The sequence below is a fragment of the Gekko japonicus genome, unplaced genomic scaffold, assembly GCF_001447785.1.
Source record: "Gekko japonicus isolate JY-2015 unplaced genomic scaffold, Gekko_japonicus_V1.1 scaffold443, whole genome shotgun sequence".
Classification (NCBI taxonomy): Eukaryota; Metazoa; Chordata; class Lepidosauria; order Squamata; family Gekkonidae; genus Gekko; species Gekko japonicus.
This window is the reverse complement of record NW_015172565.1, coordinates 1,017,873-1,045,332: the sequence shown is the minus strand read 5'-3', so window position 1 is coordinate 1,045,332 and position 27,460 is coordinate 1,017,873. Positions and strand designations below refer to the sequence as shown.

The 27,460-nt window shown below is 45.4% G+C and overlaps 1 protein-coding gene across 1 annotated transcript in view; it reads right to left on the bottom strand.

Moving 5' to 3' along the window:
• Positions 1–27,460, bottom strand: part of LOC107118902 — a 49,360-nt gene that overhangs the window by 21,478 nt on the left and 422 nt on the right. Inside the window, exons 2-4 of the mRNA XM_015421294.1 lie at positions 27,193–27,243; positions 25,977–26,262; positions 19,438–19,592 (exon numbers count right to left, since the gene is read on the bottom strand). Of these exons, the coding sequence (XP_015276780.1) occupies positions 19,438–19,592; positions 25,977–26,262; positions 27,193–27,243 (492 nt within the window). The remainder of the gene's footprint in view (positions 1–19,437; positions 19,593–25,976; positions 26,263–27,192; positions 27,244–27,460) is intronic.

The following is a 27,460-nucleotide window of genomic DNA, read 5'->3' as shown; positions in this document are numbered from 1 at the left end:
TGTGGAAAGAGCATCCAGGAAAAAGTGAGGTGCCCCCCAAAAGTCCTTGCAGGTCTCCCCCAGTGCAAATGGCCCTGATACAGTTGGAACTGCAGATCTGGGCCATAGGTTTCCTGGGGAGATGTTGCTGGGGAAGGGAAGGAAAGAAGGCTGAAGTCGGGGCAGATAAAGGTAGGTTGGCTAGAGGATGGAAAGGAGAGAAGGAAGCAGGAAAAGGGGAGACATAATGGGGGCTTTCATGAAATGGAAAGAGGATATTGTGAGGGAGGAGGAATTAGATGCCCCCCGCAAGTCCTTGCAGGTCCCTCATTTGTAGAATTTATAAGTTAGAAACATTCCCTTATGTTTAATAAGAAACAGGTAGATTGAGGATTTGCCCTAAAATTGCATGACCCTTAGTTTGTTCTCAAGAAAAAGGCTTCCCAACAATATGATGGCCACTGACTTATAGTACATTCCCAACAGTAGTAGAGTATTTTAAAGTTGTTTTAAGCTACCCCTTATTCTGAAAGGGAGGGGTGCATACAAAGTGTGTATACAAAGCAATTCAGGAATTAATGAAAATGCACCTTTAGCTTGATGGAATTACTAAAGAAGAATCTCTCTCAGCTAAGTTAATATAGGGGAAGAAGAAGAAGAATAGGGGGAAATAAGAGTCACACTGACCTCCTGGCCCGTAGCTATGGTGGTGGGGCTATTGGGGGCTCTGCCCCCTTCCTTAAAGGCTCCCTGCTTCTTAAAGCCTCCCCTTCTTCCCAAAATCATTTAAAGGGATCCTTTAAATGCTTTTGAGACGAAACGGGGGGGGGGGTGCACACCCCTCTCCATCCCCTCCTGCAAGACTTAAAGAGCCCTTCAGCTGATTGGTGGGGAGCACATGGCCTACCAGTCAGCTGAAAGGCCCATTAAATCTTGCAGGAGGGGAGGGAGAGGGGCGCGTGCCACCTAGGGCTGCCAAGTGGGCCCGGGGGGCGGGGAAACCCCCACTTCGGAGGCCCGATTTCCACCGTGGCGGAATCAGGCCCCGGGGGGAACTCCGCCCCCCGAAGCTGCGTCAGCCACGTTGCTCATGTTGGGGGCGTGGCCCAGATGTTGGGGGGGAACCATATGGTTCCCCCCCCGACGATCTGGGCCACACCCCCAACGTGAACAACGTAGCATGTCACTTCCTGTGACGTGTTGGTGGTGTGCATGCGCTTTGCGCGCATGCGCCAACGAGGAGCTCCCGGAGCCCAGCAAGGCTCCCCCGCCGGGCAAGGTAAGACCACTTGGCAACCCTAGTGCCACCTCCCTTCATTATGGCAAATAATGGCAGCCCCACCAGGAGAAAAAATTGCCCCGCAAGCCACAAAATCCTGGCTACGGGACTGCTTACCTCTCTCGGCGAGCAGTTCAGGCAGGATGGCCAGAAGCAGCAGAGGGAGACACCATCTCATGTTTGTGGGGGTTCTCTTTAAATGAGGCATGTCCTTTTTGCAGGATTTGTGAAAAGAATCTAAAGCTCAGCAGAAGAAGGAAACAGAGGAAAGTGTTCTTTAGCTGGAGAGTACTGATGAGGTTATATAATCTCTTTGGTTTTTGATCTCTTCCAATCGGACATCAGGACATAAACTGCCCTTTGGAGTTCTTTGGTAAACCAAATGTTTGTATTTGCCGTTAACAGAATGGAGGAAAAGTCCAATGTCAAAATGTGAATTGACAGGAAATCAGGATTATAAGTATTATGTTCTTAAGAAGAAAAACAGGAGAGTTTCCTTTAAATTAAATATATACAAACCTTGTTAACACATTGTAAGAAGATACTTCACTCCCAGCGTGTAAAAAGAGAAGAAGAGGGGCAAGCAGGCCTGGGATTGAGGCCTCCCCAGCCTATCACCATATCGCCTAAGATCAATAGACAACTCAGGTTGTTCCATCTGGACCTTTCACCTACAGGGCATTGGCTTACAGGGCTTTAGTGGGATATGATACCATAGCGTCCACCTTCTAAATTGGCCATTTTCTCCAGGTCGACTGATCTTTGTTGCCTGGAGATAAATTGTAGTCCCAGGAGATCTCCAGTCACCACTTTGAGGTCGGCAACCCTAGTTTACTTCATGTTTGTGACCGAGGAAAAACCACCCTGCTCTTTCCTAACGAGAAACTGGGTTCTGTGCCTGCAGAGTAGTTGCAGTGTGAGGACCCTGCCCCCTCCTCCAGCTGAGACCCCCTTGGTTAGTGGTGTCCCCATCTTATTTTGGGTTTAGTCGTTTTAATAAGCACTCACTTTTACAGCCTAAGTGCCAAGGGGAATTGAAATACAGGGAGTCTCATAAAGGCACCTGGGTTCAGCCATGACATTGAACATTCACAGAGACAGAAGAGAAAGGGTGGGCTGGCATCACAAACTGATTAAGTGCAATCTTCCCCAGCTCAGGGTTCTCAATAACAATAAGCCTTCACTTCATTCTCAGTAGCAAAAGACTTTTCAACTGGAGTATCCTGGCAGATTCCACCTCTATATATCCAGGATTTTTTCAGGATGTTTTCTCAGTTTTCCCAGATACATTTGGGAAGCTGAAATACACCCAAAAATACTGTTAGGGTGTTTTTCAAGTATATTTTCAGTTTGGGTAGACCTGAATGCACACCCCTAGTGCTAATTAAAGGAACATTCTGATTTTTTGTGGGGTGATGGGGCCTTTAAGAAGTAATTAGGCAACAAACCATCACCTTTCACTAGGATCAGTGCCTGTTAGAATGCCAGAACGATGAATGTATGGAGATGGTAATTAGGGAACTGTATTTTGTCTATGTCTAAGAGTTATGCATTACCAGACTAAAGTAGAGAACTTTGAAGTATTAGTCTGTAGCAGTTTGTGTTTTGTGCAAAAAACTGTATCCTGACTATGCCATTCCCGGCAGCCTGAGCTGGCTCTTAAGAACGGCTAAGTATTTAACACAGTCTTCACTCATTTGGAATCAACTTTATTCAACTCTCAAGCATCCAAAGGTTCAGTTTTACTCAGATTTCCTTTTAATTAGCTGTTAGGAGCTTTAAAGTCCTGAGTCTTTTGAGTGATTCATGGGGTAAAAGGAGCTGAATCTCTCCCGTTTGCTAGCCAAGAAGATCACAAACAAACTGGATGAAGGCAATAAACAGTTTCCCCTGGGTAAATGTATCAAAGGAAAGAGAGGCTGTATATACCAATCAGAAAGGCTAGTCCTAACCAGCTGACCATAAGATTATTAAACTACATTTCCCACAATCCTTTAATATTTACAGGTACAGTATAACTTGCTATGTTTTACTGTTCTAATCTCTGCTGGGGGCAGCACACTGACTCAATTTTGATTTTTTTTAAATTTAGTTTTAATAAATATTAGTTGTGGTTTAATAACTTGTGTTGTGTGTCTCTAACAGCTGCTCATAGGGTTGCCAGGTCTAAGTTTGAAAATACCTGGAGACTTTGGGGGTGGATCCAGGAAAGGGTGGGGTTTGGGGAGGGGCCTCAGCATAGAACTCACCCTTCAAAACAGCCATTTTCCCCAGGGGAGCTGATCTCTGTCAGCTGGAGATCAGTTGTAAAAGCGGGATATCTCCAGACCCCACCTGGAAGCTGGCAACCCTAGCTGCTCATTACCCGTGAGACGAGTTGGCCTCAGAGAGGCATGTTTGTGCAAATTTTAGGGAGCTCTCATGCCTGTGGTTCAGGATAGAGAGGTCTCCCTCTGGGGCTGGACTGCTTTGGCCCTGGGACAGGGTGGGGAAAATCCTTACTTCAAAGTGCTCAGTCAAATTCAAGCTTTGTATGTTAGACCAGTCATGTTCCTGGGAAAGTGGGTTCCCATGTCCAGCTATGGGACCCTTCCCCATAAAAAGACCATCCCAGGTCAGTGAAAAATGTGCCAGGTTTTCCCACTGCCTGAACACCCCTGCAACTGTGTTGCAGGCTCCTCCCCCACACACTCTTTGGACCTCAGCTGTGTTTGACCCTGGACCTCTCCAGACCTCAAGCCCAGGATTTTAGGTCATATGTCCCTTCCCCTAAAACTTTCCAGTTTCCTCCCCCTTACCTTTTATAAGTGTGCCCTGTTGGGTGTGTATGGATGTGATTACTTAGGAAATTAGTTCTCAGGTGCTTAGTGTAGGTTCTTTACATTTTTATTCTTATTTTTTTATTTTGTATACAATAAAATTATTTGTTTGGTTTAAAATCTCTCTCACTCTTTGTAATTTTAATTTTTGGCACCACTACCAAGATTCATGCTGGTATACATAGGCCAAGGTCCTACACCTATGTTATTCCTTTCTGGAACCCTTTTTAAGGCTAATTTCTTCTTCTTTGAGTCCCCTTCTCAGGATGCAGTCATGTGGTATGGGCCCACAAACTTGTTTGGCAGAAATTAAAACTTTAATGAAGAAAAAAATAAACAAGAAACACTTCTCAGACAACTTCCCCAATTTCAGGGGGGGGGGGGGAACGACGACAAAATACTATAGAAATATGAGATGAACCCTTTAAAAAACCTTACAAGAAAAAAAAAGATTTTACCTTACATAGCTAAAAACTTCTGAAATTCTGCGGCCTCGCATTTTTGTATTCCTGTTAATTATTTTCATAACCGAGCTAAGGGACATTATCTCTGACAAATAGGAGATTAGTGCTGTTCAGTTACAGCAATATTTGTTCATGATGAAGAAATTTAACACACACACAAAAAAGCTACCTTGGCCCAGGGAACAGGCATTTTCCTCCCACCAACCAGCTGAGAGCAGTAGGGGATGGAAGATCTCCCACCCCCAGCTGGCAACACTCGATTCCAGTGTGATGCAATTGTTGGCACAGTGAGGTTTTTGTTGATAAAGAAATGTGCTGGGAGGCACGTCCAGTTAAAGACACCAAAAAGCATTTCCTTAGGAAGTTCCATTACTGGACAGACAGAAATTTTAAGCTGACAGAAATAGGAGGGAGGAAAATAAGTCATCTTGAGAGCTGCATTCTGGGGATAAATATCGAAACAGCATTTAGCAGATTAAAAAGAAAGGTTGCACCCATATCCGTATTGTTGGGATTTATTTATTTATTAAACTAGATTTCTTGACCGCCCTTCCCAGCTTGTGCAGGGCTCAGGGCAGTTTACAACAGTTCAGTTGATCACATCATGCAATCAACTAAAACCAGAAAAATTAATATATAACATCTTCAAAATGTAAAAGCATTTCAGAAACATTTTAAAGACTGCTGGCAATGTATTCAGTTATGGGGGGGGGGGGGTTGCCAGGCAGATGGGGGAAGACGTTGCTGTTCCCTGTAAGCTCCCCAGTGTTGTGAACAAAAAGTCTGCCTCGTGAGCAAAAAAGCTAGTAGCATTAAAGTTGTAAACAAGTCTACATTTGACTGTCGTGTAATTTAGTTTTTGAGATTATTTCCATAACCTTGTAAAAATCTCAGAATCAATTCTTCTAAACTACAAACTATATTTTAAGAATAATTTAGACATTATAAGAGAAAACAATCAAGTCAAATTTAATTACAGAAAATGTTGTCCTCTACTGGGGTAGACCAGGCCTCTGGAGAACAAGTCTACCTGCCCCTTTCCACTATATTAGTAGACCTGTCCTACGGAGAACAGGTCTACCCACCCCAGTCCAGTATATTGGTAGACAAGGCCTCGAACCATCGCCCTGCCTGAGCCTTAGAAAACTTACCAGCACAGCACTTGGTGGTGGTGGGGGACCTCTTGCAGTCTGCTTTGTTGTTTTTAGTGAAATATGACAACCAGCATTACAGGTCAGGTATAACAGAGGTGGAACAATCACTGTCAGAACCCTGCCTAACCTAATGAACAGGAAGTTGCTTAAATGTTATCAACCTGCCCAAACTACTTATTTATTTAAATATTTATAACCCACTTTCCCCTGGGACTCAAGGCAGCTTATAAATCATAAATAAATACTGAAAAGCATAACGGGTGTGCAAAAAAAATATCATTTTTTTCCTGTCTCCATTATAGCCTATTATAGTCAATTGGCCCCATAGGCTATAATGGAGAATCGATCTGTGGGTATCTGGGGTTCTGGGAAGGCTGTTTTTGATGTAGAGGCACCAAATTTGCAGCATAGCTACTGGTACCTCTCCTCACACACACACCCCAAGTTTCAAAAAGATTGGACCAGGGGGTCCAATTCTATGGGCCCCAGAAGGAGGTGCCCCCAATCCATTGTTTTCAGTGAAGGGGGAAATGCTCACTGGTGAGCTGAGGCTAAAATCCCTGAGCTGCTAACTAAAATTTTGTGTGCCGGCACCCCCTAGTGCAAGCTTAGAGGGAACTTTGGTTGGAATTGAAAGGTGATACAATGTCTCTGTGCATCAAGCACACTAATTGTGTGGGGGGAGGAGACAGTAGAACTAGCAAGGTGGACAGGTAAAATCTTTCTGTCTGCTTTCCTCTTGTCTGTTGTACTTCTATCCCTTTGTTACACATATCGCTCATCTTAGGGACTTCCAGCTGCCCCTCCTCACATTTGCTCTTTTTCTCCATCCTCTTAAGAGGACAACATGCACTTTTCATCTCTCCTGTTTACACAGTCTCTTATCATTTGCACACTGGCCATGAACATTTTATTTTGGTTCTTGTTTGTTTACTGTTTAAAATGGTTGCTTTGAGAGGTGTAGTGAAATACACACTGCTTATCCTCATACACTTGATTATTTAGCATTATTTACCTCTTATGAATCATTTAGCATTACTTTACATCTCCTTATGAATGAACCCATTCTGGGGTTCAGTTCCTATGATCCTATAAGGTATGTGCAGAATGCTTTTCAATAGTACTGAGTAATGACAGATAGCCCCGGCACAGAATGAGTTGCAGCTCCTTCTTGTACTGAAGTGGCTGAGAGCATCCCTATGAGAAAGAAAATGCCAGCTCAAATCTGACTAGGAAACAGGCTCTTCCTTCCTTACGAGGTTGTTGTCAGAATCCCTAGGGCAGTGGATGTGAAATGCTTAAGTAAAACCAGGGGTCATTTCCTGCAGGAGCGCACAGGAGCAGAGCTCCGGCAGAAAAGAGCCCAGGGGGTGGGCACATGCAACAAGCGCCACCCCCTGCTCCCAGCAGCCCTCAGTCAGAGCAAGAAGCAGCCAGGTAAGCTGCAGAGCCCCCTGCAGAGGCCCCCCGGTCCAAAACAGTCCAGTGGCCCCTTTAAGACCAAATTTTATTCAGGTACAAGCTCTCCCCCCTCTGGGAGGACAGATCTGCACGTCCCCCCCCCCAATAGTTAGCAATCCCAAACAGTCCAGTGGAGCCTGAGCAGTGGGTGTTGTCTTCTGACACACTTCTGGTGATGTCAGGGGGTGTGGCACATGCAAATAAGTTATTCTAATGAGTTATGCTAATGAGCTCCTGCACCTCTTTTTCTACTAAATGACCCCTGAGTAAAACATGTGTAACAAGTCTTAATTCCAGAAAAGTGTTTTTAGGATTGCAACCTTAGGGTGCTAAGGGTAAAAACAAGCATTTTAAATTGGTATTAGAAACAAAGTTTCAAAAATCTGTTCTACCTTCTTAAGTGGCCTGTCTCAGGCAGAAGTAGGTGCAAGTTCCAGAAACTTTTCTGCAGAGAGCATCTGTTGCTCACCATGGTAGGAATTGCTTTATATTATTCTTCTGCAATCAAGGATTGCCAGTCTAAGTCAGTAAAATACACTCCTGGCCCTGGCTGCCACCTCCTCATCTAGATGTAGAGTTTGGTCCAAGCTGTGGGTCTGAAGGGGAGCCAGTTTGGTGTAGTGGTTAAGAGCAGTGGACTCTAATCTGGAGAACCAGGTTTGATTCCCCACTTCTCCACATGAAGCCAGCTGTGGCCAGTCACAGTTCTTTCAGAGCTCTCTCAGCCCCTAAAAACCAGTCTAGCTCGCCACTAGCACAATGCTAAGAACTAGAACTTGCAGCTGCCAGACAATCCTAGGGTCTCCTGGCTATTCTACACACAATGCCATATGATGATAATTATTATTGTGGGTCTGAAGAAGAAGAGGAAGAAGAGATTGGATTTATACCCTGCCCTTCACTTGGAGTCTTAGAGCAGCTTACAAACTCCTATCCCTTCCCCTTCCCACAACAGACACCCTGTGAGGTGGGTGGGGCTGAGAGAACTCTGACACAAACTGCTCTTTCAGGAACAGCTGTGCCAGAGCTTGTGACTGACCCAAGGTCACATCAGCAGGTGCAAGTGGAGGAGCGGGGAACCAAACCTGGTTCTCCCAGATTAGAGGCCACACACTTAACCACTACACCAAACTGGCAGAGTGCAACCCTCTCCGAAGCAGGGTGTACACCCACTCCCTATTTCCAATCAACAGTACTTCCACCATATCTAGATTAAGCTTCAGTTTGTTCATCCTCACCCAGTCCATCACTGACTCCAGGCACCATTTCATAAACTCCATTCTCTCTCTAGAATTTTAAGGGGGGGGGGGGGAATGGGTATCATCAGCATATTGGTGACACTGCACCCCAGTGTACTCTAAATCTCTGGACAAGGCCCCCTTAACAGTTTAATATAGATGATGCATAGCAAGGGAGACAGAAAAGAACCCTGTGATACCCTGCAAACCTGTACTCTTGAGGCAGATCAGTAGTCTCCCAGCAACTACCTTCTGGAACCTTCCCTCCTGGAAGAACCAAAAGGATGGCAAAAAATCACAAACACCACCTCCCTAATTCCGTTCCAGCAAAACAATCCAGAACATTATTTTGGAGTGGATGTGGGCAAATAAATTGGTTTAATCCCAACAACACAATGCTACTGGTGAGCAGAAGGTCTCACCCAGGATTTACAGTGTCACCCATTCTGGATGGAGTTGCACTCCCTTTGAAGGAACAGGTCTGAAGTCTAGGGGTGCTCTTGGACCCAGTCCTACTGCTGGATAAGCAGGTGACAGCTGTGGTGGAAGGGCCACTTCCTCTCTTATGAACCCATTCGACCACTATGGTAATCTTTGGGGGCCTGCTGCAGGTGCCCCCACCTTCTGAGCAACCTGGGAGAGAGCCTTCTTGGTCGTGGCACCAGAACTCTAGAACTCTCTCTCCAGGGAGATTCACCTGTCCCCTTCAGTTGCCATTTTCTGCCAGCAGTTGAAATCCTTTTTGTTTAGCGTTTGCTCAGTGATTCCTCCTCCTTGACCAATTTTTTAATGTCTTTTAGCTCGGTTTTATTTTATTTTTTAAATTATTGTGGAGAACTTGGATTGGCAGTAATTATTTTAGACTGATCTTATTATGTTTTAATTTGTTGGCCACCTTGGCGGCCCTTCTGAGGGTAAAAAGGCAAGATATAAACTTTGTAAAATAAATATGGTTAATGGTACTGGAGCCCATGCAAACTAAAGCTCCCTGTTTTCATTTAATAGGTCATCTACTAGGGGTGGCCAAAGCTGTCCCCCAACCAGGTTGGAAACAGACTGAATCAAGGAGGTAATTTATTCCTTGTACATAGTACACAATGTAATCAAAAGTCAAGGATGTGGGCTTTGTGTGTTTCCTTAAGTGCAGCCTGTAAAGGAAATAACAAATAAATTTTACAAATTAACAAATAAGATGTGTGGGAAAAGAACACAGAATACTTACTAATAGGGAAAACACTGGTGGATGTTTTAATAAATCTAAAGTCATAGCCTCAGGGCAGAACCACATAAATGATAGCGGAGGGGGGTTTGGTCTGAGAAATGGGTGCAGCTTCTCTACAGCAAAGTTAGCAGGACAGGGGTATGATACACTGCATAGAAACTGTGGGTGGCAGGGAAGTGCTCAGCTCGTGCCCACCTGCTCTTTGAGAATTGCTACTTGCACTACTGGATAAGCTTACATATGCTGATGGGCTACATGCAAGTTCCCCTAAAGGGCAAATAGCAGCTTCCCAAGGCAATTGAGCTGCGGTGGCTCAAGTGGTTAAGACGCTGAACTGCAGGCTGTGGAAGGTCAGTAGTTCAGCAGTTCGAGACCCGGGTGCCGCAAGATGGGGTGAGCTCCTGTCTCTAGTTCCAGCTCCTGCCAACCTAGCAGTTTGAAAGCAAGAAATTGCAAGTAGATAAATAGGGACCACTTTGGTGGGAAGGTAACAGCGTTCCATGCGCCTTGGTGTATAGTCATGCTGGCCACATGACCACGGAAACGTCTTCGGACAGCGCTGGCTCTTCGGCTTTGAAACAGAGATGAGCACCGCAACCCTAGAGTCGGATTCGACTGGCTTTCGAGCAAGGGAACCTTTACCTTTACCTTTAAGGCAATTCCAGGTTATGAAAACAACACAGGCAAAAGGCTTAAATCCTTGCTCCCAACATGCCATGGTCCCAATCCAAATCAGACCCCTGCTTGTCTTGGAATTAAGTCTGGACATGGAACTCCCAGTACACCTTCAGGCTTAATAGGAACTGGTGCAGACACATAAAGACTGTAGCATGTAGTTGGGCCCCCAGTGTGTGTCATGCATACTGCAAAAGTTAGGCAAATCAAGAAAAAAAACCCTGTTTCTACCTGTAAGTCTTTGAATTTATTATATTTGATTTCCTAGGCTTGGAACATAACTAACTCAGGAAATAGATGGTAGTTGACTCCCATGGCAAGAAAATGTATGCAGTCCTAAGGCATACAGCCACGATCGCTGCTGATTTCTCTCCCCGCTGGTATTCTGCAGATCTTATGGGCTACCTGTTCCTCTGGGAACAGAAGGTGTCTACAGCTGAGGACAGGGATCTCTCAGGCTGGTTTCCATCACCTCTCCAACATGGAGATACACAGCGGCATTACAGGCAGGCTCTGGATTTTTCATCAAGACATAGAAACGAGACACCTCTTCATGCAGAGACAACAAATGCAATTATGGTGACGAATGAAGATAAAATGCTTGGACAATAGTGATTCCTGATTTCACGGAATCTTTTTAAATTTTTGTTTTGAATTTCACAACCTCTGCATATCTATGACAGAAATAGCCACTAACCCCATCCAGGACATTTTTGTTCTGCCCTTCCTCCAAGATGTTCAGAACAATATAGTAGGTTCTCCATCTCCATCTTATACACTGATTTTCTTCCCTTACATACCGTGAAACATGCATTGATTCCCCCCCCCCCCAATAAATACCAGCATTTAAAATTAATCACTCTCTGGGGTTAATAAATGCAGTCCACACAAAACTACTAGTTAGCTTTGTGGGAGGAAAATCTCATAAGTTTTTACTGTTCTTGTCAATTTTCTGAAACATCAGCTGTGTCAACACAGAGAGAACTGTCAGTTGCCCTTCAGATAAGTAAGGAGCAGACTCCCCAGGAGCCCAACCTGATTGACAGCCAGGTCGGATTGCTCAGTAGTACTCAACTGCCCTTTTCTTGCTTCTGATGCACCATCTACATTGATAGTGCATATGTTAGTAATCAATAACATTATTATAAAGCATCTATAATATTAAGAACTGATAATTCTAAAGAAGATTTTAAAGCTTATTGCTTGGTTGGGAATAATATCCCATATTCCCTCTTTAAAAGGCTAACGCCCTTCAAGCTATCCCAGTGTTCCTACTAGCCAGCCTCTGCCCCATATTGAATGGCCACAAGCTCTTGTTAGAATCCTGAAAATCTCCGTTTTTCCTGGTCTGTGGCAGCCAATCACTATGCAAATAAACACAGGGGAGAATGCTCACATGTGGTTATCACAGAACTATTTTATTTCATATTTTCAAACTGTTAATTCAAGGATATACCATGGTGCAATATGAATAATAATCACATAATAAGTGCAAGTCGTTCACTAGCTGTGCCTTGAACTTCTTAGGAGGCCAACAAATAGCAGCCTTGCCTGCTGGCTGCACAAAGGCACTAAGAATGCTCGTATCTCCCCCCCCCCCCGGCCGTTCTTACTTAGGCAGTACCCTCACGTCCCCTTTTATCTTGTATGATAAGATGTTCCAGTCAAAGATGTTTCCCCTGGGAAAGTCATGCTTCTGGAAAACATTCTCAATGTCCTGAGGCTGCAGTACATAATCCCACATGTAGAGATCGGTTATTTCTCCCACAAAACGTCGATTCTGCTTCTCAGACATGGTTTGTGCACTCTGATCCTGTCCAAGCATCACAGTACCCCCTGGCTGAAGAATGTGTCCCACATTATATATCTTCCTGATACTCCGCTTCCCATTTATCCAAAAGTTCACAAGACCAAATGTGGATTCCCAGGTCACACACAAATGACTCCCAAAAGGGCTGAGGTCAGGGAGAGCAAACATCACGCTCCGCCCCCCCATGTGCAACCCAAAATGACCACTTGATTCACGCAAGATTCTCAGTTCATCATTGGGAGAGTGGTAGGAGAAGAGAATGGCTTTCTGTTCACCCAGATATTCTGCAGCCACTCTCATGCAGAGTGTGAATTCCATCAGATTCAAAGGTTGCAGCGGGGACATGACCACGGAGCTAGGCCTCGATCCATTCAGAAAACTCAGTACTCTGCCCTGCAGACCTAGAAGAGAGAAGATCCTTAGGGCCCTTCCAGGAAATCAGCGTTTAATATAGTAAAACACAGCTGTTTACCCATTCCTTATGCATGTCCACACTTCTCCATACTGAATGTTCACTGACGGCTGTGCTTTGTCCCAACCAAGAATCGATAGAGTCAAAGGGACCCTGAGAGATGCAACTGGCACTACCCTCAAGTGTATTCATACACATATCATGGGGGCAAGGGGTCTCATGATGGGGAAGTGCCTCTCATATTAGGAGGGAGTGAAAGGTGCCCTCAGATGGACATCACTGAACTTTTCAACAAGAGTGCTAGTCTGCACAACCCTGACACAGCGTTCTTCCAATATTTACTTAGAGAAATGGCATCTTAAAAGACTCACACCGATAACACAATTCCAGCATTATAAACAAGGCAAAGATATTAGGAGGCTGGCATTGCTGAAGAGATTTAAAAAAAAAAAACTGCAATAGCTAAGCTCTTACCTAAATCAGTTTCACTATCTCTGACGGGATTCCGCCCTCCATCATGAACTGCAAAAAAGAAACAAGTGACATTTTTGTGCTTCTAACCCTGGTAAATTATTCAAAATGGGATCCAGAAGCCCCAGAATTTTATTTTAAATATTAGGCGTCTTTCTTCCACATGGAGCTACAGGTGGTTTATGAGATAAAATGCACAATATAAAAAACATAAAACTGCAAAATTTACAATCACAGTTTAGGACTGCTAGTAAATTAATCAAACGTTGTCCTAAATAAAACTGTCTCCAGCTGCCTCCTAAGGATCAAAAGTGAGGGGATCAGGTTGTCAGGTACCCCATGGCAACCAACGGCAGTTGGGTGAGGACTTTCTTGCAGCCCAGAGAAGCCTAGGCCAGCATTGCCTGTGACTCAGCGACATCACTTCCAGCACACACCAGAAGCGACATCATCACGTTGATGGCAATGTGGGGACACGATGATATTTGGACAAAAATTCTATGGTAGAAGTCAATTTTTACCATAGAGTTTTTGCCCAAATACCAGAGTGTCCTGCATCAGCGTTTACATGACATCACGTCTGGTGTGTGCTGGAAGTGACATCGCTGTGTTTGCTGCTGGTAAGCCCCCATCCACACACACACACCGGCCAGTTGATCAAGGGGCCAGGGTTGGGAATGCCCCACCCCTGCTAGGGGTCTGGGAACCTTAGGCAAAGTGCAGCTCTCTGGGAAGGTTGTTCCATAATTGCGGGGCTGCCACTGAGAAGGCCCTCTCTCATGTACCCACCAAACAAGCTTCTTTGGTTGATGAAACAGTCAGGAGGGCCTCTCCCTGTGATCTTAATTCCTGGGCAGGAACATATGGGAGAAGACAACCTTTCAGATATCCTGGTCCCAAGCCATGTGGGGCTTTAAACCCTAGAACCAAACTGTGGGGCAGGGGGCGGGGCTGAGGCTACAGGTTCTGGGATAATCAGGAATGAAGTTCCTGGGAGAAGGTGACTGCTGAGGCAGATGGAGCCTCTCTTTCATCAGCCATGAACTGGGTGGTTTGAATCCCCCACCCCCAGTACACTAAACCAGATTTGATTTAGAGGACTGACTGTTCCCACAGTTAGGGTTGCCAAGTCGAATATCCTTACCGGCGGGGGAGCGTCGCCGGGCTCCGGGAGCTCTCCTCTGATGCGCACGCACAAAGCGCACGCGCGCCACTAGCATGTCCCGGAAGTGACGCGCAACGTCAATCACGTTGGGGGCGTGGCCCTGATCATCGGAGGGAAAACGATAGAGTTTTCCCTCCAACGATCGGGGTCACGCCCCCAACGTGATCAACGTGGTTGCGTCACCTCTGGTGACGCAGCCACGCTGCGCTTCGGGGGCAGAGTTCCCCCCGGGGCCCGATTCCGCGGCGGCGGAAATCAGGCCTCCAAAGCGGGGGTTTACCTGCCCCCCGCCCCCACTTGGCAGCCCTACCCACAGTATTGCCTCATCCCAACCCGAACAGGGAAGACAGGAGCTCACGAAAAGCTCTACTCTACTGTGTAGCTTAGGAAGAGGTTGAAATGTCCTGTGTAGCTTAGGAAGAGGTTGAAATGTCCTGACCCACTCCTCTTTTAATGTAAAAGGTCTTTGCACGGTGCCCTAAGCTTATCTCAGAAGCATCTACATGCAAGGAATACTGCAGCATGCTCACCATGTAGGCTGATGCTATACCAAGTGCATTGGTACCTAAGGTGCCACTCCACTGGTGTAGCAGTGATTACATTATAGCAGTGGAGGGAGGCAATGGTTACTAATAGCCCCCTCACACCCCTGACTGCCCAATCTGTGCTTCTACCCTGTTCCGGGGGTTTTCAGAATTTCAGGGCTTTAGTGGGCTATAACAAGAGAGGAAATGTGGGGAGCTCCTGCTCTGTGGCCTTCATTCCACTGGTGGTACTTAAGATTCAGCCCAATGTGTCCAGAAATATCAGCCCCAAATAACAGCAGAAAACAAGGAGAAGCCATCCGGAGATGCTTGTTTTTAGAAAATTGCCCAAAGCTATATTGAATGGGCCCAGAGAAAAGTTTGAGAAACTGCCATAAGGTTAAAATCATGACTGTTTCTATTTCAACACTCAAATGATGGCAGAGCATAGGAGCCACTGAATGGGTAAAGTAATACTCAGATTTTTAAAACTACCAACATTTTTTGTGTGATAGATTCTGGAACTCCAGTCCTAAACATGATCAAACAATAGATTCAGGTGGGTAGCCATGTTGGACTGAAGTAATAGAACAAAGTTTGAATCCAGTGGCACCTTCAAGACTAACAGAATTTAGTTCTAGATATACGTTTTCGCGTGCATACTGATGCCACTGGACTGTTAAAGGTGCCATTGGTCTCAGACTTTGTTCTATTATCTAACAATGTAACCTTTTGTTTTGTGCTGTCCCACTGACTTTCGTGGTCCAAGATGCATCAGCTATAACTTATAAAGACTTTTCTAGAAATACAAAAACAAAACCATGTAATATGGGTAACCAAAATACCACAAAACAGCACGCAAGCTTTTGAGGTCTCCACAACTCCTAATTGGGTTGGATGTTCAGTTATTTAAAAAGCACACAAAAGCAGGGAAATAGGGAAAACTTCATTCCACTGACATCTTTTGACCAAACCAAAAAGCAACTGAACGTGTTTTCTCCAGGGCTTTTGAATGAGGTAGCACATCTGTCATGGGGCCACTGAATAGTCACTGTGGTATCGCTAGCAATGAGCAACAGAACTCCCACTCTTCCTCATCAACCCCTGCAACACTCTGTGACAGTCCATGTATTTATTGATCACATCTGTCACATCTCATCTGTTACAAAAAGTCATAAATATGAGCAAGGCTACACCCTCACTCCACAGAGATGGAAAACGATCAGCTTAATAACAAACACAGCCCAACTTCATAAATGTTTCCTCATTTAGTTCTTTGAGAACCAGCATGGCATAGCGGCTAATGAGTCAAGCTGGGAGAACAGGGTTCGACTTCCCACTTGCTCCTGAAGCTTGCCAGGTGCCCTCGCATCCATTACACTCTCTCAGCCTAACCTACCTCACAGGGTGGTTGTTGGGAGGATACAGTGGACAGGCCACTTTGGGTCTCCCCTGAGGAAAAAGGCAGGATACATTAAAAAAAAAATGAAGTGCACATTTGCCTCGGTTTTCTGAAGAACAGAACAGGTATTTTAAACCCATCCATTATATAGCAAAGGCAATTTAAATTGAGGGTTGGAGAATCTGCTTTTCTGCAAAAGGTAAAGATGGGCTGGGGAATGTTCAAGGAATTGAACGTATCCTTTTCTTGGTGTAGGTGAGTTCAGAGCACTGCTGGGGCTATGTAACAAAGGAAAGCCACAAGATGGCAGCATTACATGACGAATGAGTAAGAGTGAAGACTGAAATTGAATTCATGGATAGTATAGGAACAAAGACAATTCTCTCTCAATCACTAGCATCGACTACTCTGTCTTCCTCTTTCTGTGGGACCTAGGGGGCTTCTAACTCTCTCACAACCTTAAATAAATACTACATTTGCCGTCCATGAGAAGCAAGCTATGTCAGAAAGAAAAATTGGGCCAAATTTATTGTTGAGGGCTGACACAACTATGAGACATTGGGCTTTGTCCTGAAAGAGCACTAAACTAACCAGAGATCATTCAGCAACATCATCTAATGATAGTGACTTTACCAGCTTAGAGCGCTCTCCAATGCTGATTTCTAACTTTGCTGATATACTAATGTATACATAAGCCCTTTTCCATGTTCAAAGCACTTCACATGTATTAAGGCCAGTATATTCATCCCCATATTGGAGATGGGGTGCTTAGGCTAAGAAAGACTGGCAGGTCTAAGGCCATCTCGTGAGTCTGTGGCAGAGGCAAGATGTCAGCTGGGGATCTCCTGGGTCGTAGCTCATTCTTTCAGTCATGATTCAACACCAGCTCCTACATGTAATATAATGATTCATTTGTTTGCCTCATCCTTTTCTCCATGGGGACAGGTCCTGTGTGACCACTAAAATGGCCCAACAGTCCAAGTTTTTAGTATTTTCATGTGGAAATGTATTGTTGCTTCTTGCATAATCCTTTCACTCCTCTGAGGCAGGGAATGCGACATGGTACAGCCCAGTCGCCTCAGATCTCGAAAGAGAAGCAGGGTCATTACTTAGAAGAGCTGCCAGGGACTGAACAACAAGCCGAGCCAGGAAGTGAATAGCAACTGAGCCCGTGGCCGGGGTGCTGGTAGGTTATCACCCCCCATACAAATAATGTGGCCCTAGTTAGGGATAAACAGCTGTGTAAACCGCTCAGAGACTCTTCGGGGTCAGAGCGGTATATAAGTAGAAAATTAAATAAATAAATAAATAAAATGGGAGACCACCAAGGAAGGCTCTGCAGAGCAAGGCAATGTCAAATCACCTCTGCTTCTTACTTACATTGAAAGACCCTTTCTGGGGTCAACGTAAGTCAGTTGAAACTTGACAGCACTTAAGCCCATGCATAATTCCTCTGGACAATCTGGAAGTTTTCTGGTCATAGTAACATAGCCTCCACCCCCACCCTCCACCCCAAAGCCATGGGCCAGCATCAGCCTGGAGGTGCGGCATCACCTCCATAGTTCCACAGCAGAGCACATGTCTTATAGGGGCTGCTTCTGCATGGGCCTTTTCCCCCACATAGGCAGCAGGAAGGCCTTAAAGTATTTCCATCCCTTGAACTAGATTAAAAGTAAACCTACTTTGTTACAACTCAGAGGGGAAACTGTGTGTGTGTGGGGGGGAGGCACGCAACACTCCACTCACTCAGCCCACAGCCACAGTAGGGAGTGAGCTGCAGTGAGCTGCATCTTCCAAATGACATTTTCTTCCCCCCTTTACAACCCCTTTAAAGGGCTTTTTTCCTTCCCCAGTTGGGCCTTGCTGTAGCATTACAGCACGGCCTGGCAGGAAGAGTGAAAAGGGAAAGAAAAGGGGGTGTCTGTGCTGTGGGGGAACTTGCTGTCACAATCTGTACTTTTGTGCAGACACGGTGGAGAAATGGGGAGGAGTGAGATGTGAGGGCCAGCAGCAAGCGCAGTAGGGACAGATCTTTGCAGGAGAATTCCCACTTGTTCCCACCCTGGTTGCTGTTGCTGCCATGGCAGGGGCACATCTTCATGCCTTCTTGTGGAAACTGCCAGGGTCTCCAATCACAACTTCAACCAAAGTGTCTCCAGTTGCAGCCCTGGGAAAGATCTGTGCCCAAGAGTCACTAGTAGACTAGACCAGTAGTCACTAGACCAGTGACCTGCCTCCATGGACCTTCAGGCATTCATGCCTTATCCTATTTTAATTCTTTTTGTTTAACTAAAGCTCATCAAATGGCATGTCTTTTCAAGGCACAACATGCCATGTACTTCTCAGTCTGCTAGAGATTTGCTCAGTGTGCATCATTGCGGGGGAGGGAGGGGTTCCCACATGCATTCAAACTCTCTACAGCAGAGCATAAAGCATTTAGCCCAGGCACGCAACATGGGCATGTGGACAGTGGGAAGGATGTTTTTCAGGAGAAAAGAAAACTGGAAATGGAAGCATACAGGTGAGGTGAATGGATAGTTCTGAATTCTTTGTCACCCTTTTTTAAAGGGTTACATCACTGTTTTGAACGTCTGGTTACGCGTGCATCCTTTGCAATACCCATTCCCCTTCCCTGCAAATTAGAAAGTTTTAAAACTACCGTGGGCTTTGAGAAAGGGTGCTAGATGTAATCATTGGTGACACGAGTATGGGCACTAACCAATAGGCACCTGCAATAGCGAATGTACAACTCTTGTGGCAACAACAGCTGCATCTCTCAAGTCTCGTTTTATCATTTCCAGGCTTGAAGCACTACAAAAACTGAAAAATTGGTCTGAAAAGACGTGTGTGTGTGTGTGTGTGTGTGTGTGTGTGTGTGTGAACATGCTTTACAATACTGCCTCTGCTTTCTGAAAAAACTATTTATGTACAGCTCCAGCCTACGTTTCCAAGAAATCAAGTACATTTTGCAGCTAAAACTAGATTACTGCTGTGTGTCACCATCAAGATTAACAAACTGTCAGAGTAACCAAGCCAACGGCTGCTCATTTGCATCACATGATAACTGGAGGCAGCTGTTTAACCCAGGCAACAACAGGCAACCATTCATGGCAGTCCCTGAAGCTACCCACTGCTTGTATTATTTCTCTGTTATTAGTTACAATGTATTCATAGCAGCAGGTTCAGTATACAGCAGCCAAACTGTTGTGTACGTACAAAGCCCATTAAATTCCGTACATAGCCTAATGCTCTTACAGCACTGGGAAAGGCAACACAGCCCTTGTACATCCTGCATGCTGATAACCGTGTTCTCCAGAGGCACGTAAAATTCAGGGGATCCTGAATGCAGGCCATCTGCTCACCTATGTGAAGCCACGGGTGTCCAAGCACTTGCACTTCACAGAGGGAGAGGGACTCCCTTCTCCCTGGGATAGTAATGGTCACATATTGCCCTTGCATTCCCGCACAGTTAAAGGTCACGGTTTCTCCAAGATCCATGCTGCTGATTGTGGCACACCTGCCAAGGAAGAAGACCATTATTTAGTTGCAAAGAGCAGAGCACAGCCAAGGCATGGTCTGTGTAGGTGTGTGAACCCTACCCACGCTGATGCCAGGATAACCTAATGCTTTCCGGCTAGTTCCAGAGGGTAGCCGTGTCGGTCTGCAGCAGAACAGCTAGATACAAGCCCAGCAGCACCTTAGAGACCAGCCAGATTTTCATGGTAAAAGCTTTCAAGAGTCAAAGTTCCCTTTGTCAGTTGGAATGGAGATCTGAGTTTGGTGTAGTGGTTAAGTGCGCAGACTCTAATCTGGGAGAACCGGGTTTGATTTCCCACTCCTCCACTCGCAGCTGCTGATGTGACCTTGGGTCAGTCACAAGCTCTGGCACAGCTGTCCTTGAAAAAGAGCAGTTTCTGTCAGGGCTCTCTCAGCCCCACCTACCTCACAGGGTGGCTGTTGTGGGGAGCGGAAGGGAAAGGAGTTTGTAAGCCGCCCTGAGACTCCTTTGGGTAGTGAAGGGCAGGGTATAAATCCAATCTCCTCCTCCTCCTCCTTTTGTGTATATATTCTGACTGGGATATAAGGATTCAGGGATCTCTATTCCTACTTGTATCTGATGAAGGGAGCTTTGACTCTTGCAAGCTTGTGCCCCGAAAATCTTGTTGGTCTCTAAGGTGCTGCTGCATTCCAATCTTGCTTTCTAGGTAGACTCTTAAAATCAGTGGTTCAAGTTGGCAGGAAGCTTTCCACAATAACTCTGCTGCCATGGAACTCCGGCCATTGCAGACTATTCTGAAGCAGGTTCTAGGTCACACACTTGGCTCGTGCAGGGTGCTTGCTCTGTTTGCTGGGCTTCACCATTACTCGTTATGTGCTGAGGGGCACACCATAGAATATGCCCAACATGCTCCATAGCTGCATTGTGCAAGGAAAGCTAGTGGTGACAGGCAAGCTGTCTGTTTCAGAGACGCCTGCCGGTGTGCCCTTATTCTTCCCCCCACTGAGAAACTCCATATAAACTCGCAGGGAGTTGTTGTTTGAAAACCACTTTCTATGGACAGACCATGTGAGAGTTATTTATTATTATTTATTATTTATTATTTGTATTTTTATCCCGCCCTCCCCGTAGGCTCAGGGCGGCTTACACAGCATGTCGCCGAAACATGTAGTAAAACAGTAAAAACATTAAAAACATTAAATAACATTAACTCTTAAAACATCATACATACAAACAACAATTGGTGCTCGGCTCCTAAAGCCAGATGGCCGTCAGAAGTCCCGTTCTCTTTCCAAGTGTCCACATCCGGTAACCCTGTCGACTAGCTTAGGGCGTAGATGGTGATGATGGTATACTGATGGTGTAATGGCGGTGGCGGCTCCTATTCAAAAGCCTGGCGGAAGAGCTCTGTCTTGCAGGCTCTGCGGAACTGTGCTAGGTCCCGCAGAGCCCTGATCTCCTCTGGGAGCTCGTTCCACCAGATAGGAGCCGCCACCGAAAACGCCCTATTCCTGGTCACTACTAATTTGGTAACCCGTGGACCTGGTACGTCTAATAGGTTCTGGGTCCCAGACCGTAGTGCTCTTGGGGGCACATGTGGGGAAAGGCGGTCCCTCAGGTAGGCTGGTCCCTGGCCATATAATGACTTGGGGGGTTGTGTGTAGAGCTTGTAGGCGGGTAGAATACAAGCTTTGCATGCAAATGATCTGATCTTAGGGCCAAACTAAGCATTGTTTTTTAAAACATTGGGTCCAAGTTATCTAGACCCAACTCATGCTTTCGGCAGCCACACAGGAGCTGCAGGGCACTGCTTCTTTGAAAAAAGAAAGAGCCCCAATGGTCTCAGAACTGTACCATGGGGGGAAGAAGAGCTCCTATCTCCCCCCAAGCCATTTTCCTGCACAAAAACCATGCTGGTGGTGGTGGGGGGGGTCATTTCCCTGATTTTTCTGCTCCACATGAAGTATTAGTGCATGTGGAACACTAAAACCAGAGAAATAACTCTCCCTGGTGTGGCTTAGGTGAGGTAGGAGCACTTCCTCCCCCCACAGTGCCATTCCAGGGGTGGAAACTAGTCAAAGGGTCAAAAATACTGATTTTACTGACTAAAATTTAAAAAAAAAACCTGACCAAATACTGACCAAAAAAGGACAAATTACTGAACAATTTAATATCAACCTACTTATAAGCTAGCGTTTTAAATGTAAAACTAGGACTTCATTAAAAATTATTATTATCTGGCCTCCACCATCCCCATAGCCAGCCCCATAGTTAGATGTGACCCAGATAAAAGGATTTAACGCCTTTTTATTTATTTTTTTAAGAATAGAGGACAATGTTTTCATTATTGTACAAAATGCAAGGCAAAAAAAGATTCCCTTTTAAAAATAATCACATACCGCAGATAATAAAACAGCAAAACAGCAAAAACATATTAAAAACCAAACATAAAGTAATAATTATGACAACAAAACACAATTACTGTAAGATAAGACTTGTCTTTGCTTGTACTTTATCTTTGGTTTTTTGATGAAAAAAGAACCGGCCATCAGCCTGCCATCCCTGGTGGAGGCCGTGTCGGGCTGGGCACTGGAACACCCTAGACTGATTGTCCTGCTTGATTTCAGTGTCCATGCGGATGATGAAACCTCCACTCAGGCAATGGACCTAGTGTCATCCGTGGTGGCGCTGGGACTCTCCCAATATATAATGACTCCCACTCACCAGGCCGGGCACACGCTCGATCTGATCTTCGCGGCAGGAGTCACAGTGGACCGGGTCACTGCCTCAGCAGTGCCATGGTCAGACCATCATGCCCTGAAGGCCCATGATGTTTCACCCCAACCCTGTTTGGGTGGTGAGCAGATTTCAGCTTGCCCATGGAGCCAAATGGACCCTATGTGGCTTCAAATGGTGCTGCGGGATCCGATGCCCCCTGGTGGCTCATTAGATGAGCTTGTGGAGGATTGGCACAGCTGACTCTCGGCAGCCATCAATGAGATCGCTCCCCGACGCCCTCTGCGCCCTCACTTTAGACTGGCTCCTTGCTTTACCCAGGAGTTGCGGCTGATGAAGCGATGGCTAAGATGGCTACAGAGTGTAGGACATTTATGAGATCCTATGAGATGGCAGTCAAGAGTATTATGCGGCCACGATTGCATCTACGAGCTCATGCCCAGCCCAATTATTTAGAATAATTCGGTCTATGACTGTTCTGCCACAGAGCAGACAAAATATTAAGGAATTGGATATAGGCTGTGAGGCTTTTGCAAGTTATTTTGCAGATAAAGTCCTGTCGCTCTGCCATGACCTCCCCACCACAGTTGAGACAGTAAGTGAACTCGAGGCTCCATGCACATCTTAGTCAGATTATGGATTATTTCAGTCCGCTTAGCCTGGAAGAAGTTGACAAACTGCTCTTAACTGTACGCCCTACTACATGCTGCCTTGACCCGTGCCCACCATGGCTAATTAAAACTGGCCGTGAGGGATTTTGAGATGCACCAAGGGAGATTATCAACAAGTCCCTCTCGGAGGGACAGTTCCCTAGGGCACTCAAGGAAGCTGTGGTTCGTCCCCTCCTGAAAAAGCCATCTCTGGATCTGGCCGAATTGGCTAATTACCAGCAAGTCTCCAATCTGCCCTATTTGGGTAAAATAACTGAGATGGCTGTGGCAATTCAGCTACAGAGCTTTTTGGATGACACTTCCATTCTGGATCCTTTCCAGTCCGGTTTCTGCCCAGGCCACAGGACAGAGATGGCACTGTTCGCCCTCACGGATGACCTCCGGAGGCATCTGGATCAGGGCAGATTGGCAGTGACGTTGCTGTTGGACCTGTTGGCGGCATTCAACATGGTCAAACATTAGTTACTGATCCACTGCCTCGCCAACACTGGAGTCCAGGGGCCTGCCTTGCAATGGCTGGCTTCTTTCCTTCAGGGTCGGGGACAAAGGGTGGCGCTAGGGGAGCAGTTATCCCAAAAGCACCCACTGATTTGTGGAGTGCCCCAAGGGGCGGTGCTGTCCCCAATGTTATTTAACATCTACATGCGCCCCCTTGCCCAGATTGCCCAGAGGCATGGACTGGGATGTCACCAGTATGCGGATGACACCCAGCTCTATTTGTCGTTGGGCGGTCAGTCTGACTTCAAACTGGAAGATCTGAACCAGGGGTTGCAAGCCGTAGCTGGTTGGCTCAGACTGAGCCAACTGAAACTGAATCCGATGAAGACGGAGGTCCTGTGCCTGAGCTGGGGCAGCCCAAGGGCAGGGATCCTACTTCTGACCTTCAATGAGGCACCATTGGTGCCAGCGCTGGAGGTTTGGAGTTTGGGAGTGCTCCTGAATGCCTCACTAACAATGGAGGCCCAGGTAGCAGCCACTGCCAAATCAGCCTTTTACCACCTCCAGCTGATTAGGCAGTTAGTTCTCTTCCTCGAATGCAACAACTTGGCGACAGTGATCCATGCGATGGTCACCTCGAGTTTGGACTACTGTAATGCTCTTTATATGGGGCTGCCCTTGACCCAAATCCAGAAGCTACAGCTAGTACAAAATGCTGCAGCCAGGCTTCTGATAGGCCTCCCTATGCTGGACAACATCCAGCCTGTGCTGAAAGCACTGCACTGGCTGCCGATAGGATACCGAATTCGCTTCAAGGTGCTGGTACTTACCTTTAAAGCCCCTTATGGTCAGGGGCCCACATACCTGAGAGAACACCTTTCCCCACATGCTCCCCAGAGAGCACTGCACTCAGGGTCACAAAATCAATTGGCCTCCCAGGTCCTAAAGATGCCAGGCTGGCCACAACCAGGGTCAGGGCCTTCTCAGTGGTAGCTCTGTACTGGTGGAATGAGCTCCCAGAAGAGATCAGGGCCCTCAGGACCTTTTACATTTCCGCAGGGCCTGCAAGATGGAGCTCTTCCACCAGGCCTTTGACTAAGGAGCCACACCAAATAACATCAAATAACTGAGATGTGACAATGCCCTGGTCCTTGGCTTACCATCAACAGCCTGTGCTGTTGCCTAAATATAGAGACCAAGACCACCGATATAGATCATCTGATTACAACACTAGTATCGGTTCTGCCTTCTGTAAGCATTCTTATAAGTATCTGATCACTTACTAGCACTTTATGATAATGTAGAGTTTTATTATTTGTTTTAAGATTGTATATAATTTGTTACCTATATGTTTAATCTCTTTATAAGCCACCCTGAGCCCACCCCGGCGGGGAGGGTGGGGTATAAATTGAATAAATAAAGTTATTCATGAACTCTTTCATTTCTCAACAGTTTTCTGCACTGCATCCACAAGCATTTTTCCCCCTTGTCCTCTTCTCAACTCCTTCTAGCATGAGCTGTGTCATGTTGAATCCCACAATATCCATCACCTCTACTTTCATTGTCTCATGTTTTAAGAGGTTAGTTATGTTTCTATACTCTGTGGAAGATTTCACCAAATCACTTTTACTCTTAGGAACAAAGTCCTTAAAGTACTTCATAACTACACTGAAAACAATCTGTCTTCTCACTGGGAAGTCATCATGTTTCCCCAAAAATGCAGTAATGAAAACAGAAAAACACAAACTGCATTCACAAGAATCAAAGAAATACTGACTTTACTGACCAATTTTTTAAAAAAACTGACAAATTACTGACCAAAATGAAAAAAACTGACTTTTACTGATTTTACTGACCATTTTCCACCCCTGCATTCCAATCCTATTTGAGCCCTCTCTCTCTCTCTCTCTCTCTTTTAAAGAGCCTGTTTCCAGTAGCTGCTGAGAACATGACTGGGGTCCAGGAAATCCAGACCCAACTCCAGTAACATTTAGTTTGGCCCTTAGATTCAATTAGGGGCATCTCAAATCCAAACGACCAAATGTAGCAGACTCCGGAGAGCTGCTGTCAATCAACAATACTTAACAAGATGGACCAGTAAGTAGTCTGGTTCACCATAACACAGCTTCAAATTAACAGTAATCAATAAAATAATCTTGTTATAAGGAAACTAGTATTTAATAATAGTAGTACAGAAGGGGGGAAAGCACAAATAAACAGAATAATGTGCAGAAGAAGACATGGAGAAATTGCCATTTGCGAAAATGCTTCACAGATTCATTGAACCATCTTGCCACGTAGAACTGCTATTAAGGCCTTGAGGCAAATTCATAGGCTGCTTACCCAGAACTTGAACTACTCAGCAAATTTTCTGCAGGTAAAGTTGTCTAAAATAGACAGCTCTTAGAAGAGAAAATGAAAAATCTTGAGCACTGGAATTTAGTCAGTGGGCCCAAATTACAGATTCTAAATACACCCTCCTAGAACTAAATGTTGGACTAAGAACAAGTCACTATTACTGTGCTTATGTGTATGTTAGGAGGCAGCAGGCAAATACCTGGGATTCATGGTGCCTCCCTTCTCAGGCAAATCCCCAATCAGAATCTCAGCTCCTTTTATGCGCGATTCACAACAGTCTCCTCTGTTGGTGACGACCACAGCAGACACCTGAAATGCCGAAATCAAATCCACCATCCACCAGGGTTCAAATTCCTTCTGTGTCAGGGTGCAATCGCCATGAGCATAGTTATGTGCCAGAGACCCGTCTACGCCCTTTCTGGACTCTCCTTTTGTTTCAAAAGTGCTGGACTGGGAGGATATTTTCCCCACTGCTATATTAGGATCTGGGATAGGAGGAAGAGAGAATACAATTTATTTAGAGCAGAAACGAAAACATGTGTAGCAGCATAAGGCCATAAGAGCTAAAAAATCAAGAGTTGAGTATTCTACTTCTGCAGTGGCTAGCTAGATGCTCCAGCGCATAAAGTGGGACAGAACAATCCACCATTTTTTGTTCTTCCCAACATCTAGTACTCCAAGGCTTATTGTCTCTGAATATGGAAGCTACAGGTCCAGAGATCAGTGCTAATAGCCACTCGCTCCGGGGAATTTTTAAAATTTTATTATATTTAACTTACTTATAAGCCCATCTTTCCCACTAAGACTCAAGGTAGATTACAGAAGAACAAAAGATAAAAGACTAATATACAGTACAGGACATCTGATAAACAGTGCGAATTGGATCAGAAGTACTAAACAGATTGACAGCATGAGCAACAGTGTAATCATACAGGATAAAATATTCAATGAACAATGCAGTAGGGTTAGGAGTACAAAACTGAATAACAATGTGTCAACCACAAACTGCCAGGCCAGAATAATCTATAACCTTTTGTAAATCAATTTATGTTAGTGTCCAAGTGGTTACCCTGATTCAAATTCCACACATTGGCCACATGAAACCTTGGGAACATCTCCTTCTTGCCCATCCCAGTCTGCTTCCAGTGTCATCAGATGACTCAGACAGCCTTATCACAAAACCAGGTGGAAGCATAGGTGGCCTCCAAAGAAAGAGAGACTTATTGTGTGCACCACCATGTGCAGGATTTGGCTTTCAGCAGGCATTGCAATGGTGGGTTCACACATCTACAGCCACCACACATCCTTCTGGTCCAAATGATTATTTTTAATGAAATACTACTTCATGCCAGTGGGATAGGGGGGTGTTGTGTTAAGTTTAAATAAATCATCCATGCATCCCATTCAGCATTTACCTCCAACTGGAATTATTGAAGCATCTGCAATGGCAACATTGCCATCATTGCCTAGAAAGGAAAGCAAGCAATTATGAATACATCAAGCATACTTAAGTTACTGAAAAGCTAAGACATGGTAGAAAGTGTGCGGAGACCTCACATAGCTTTGGCATGATTGCACTTGTGCAAGTGAGGTACCCACATTCTGTGCCAGTTTATTTACTGAGAATGGTTTATGAATCAGAATCTTTCATGTGAAAAGCGTACCATCTTGAAGACCTGTAGC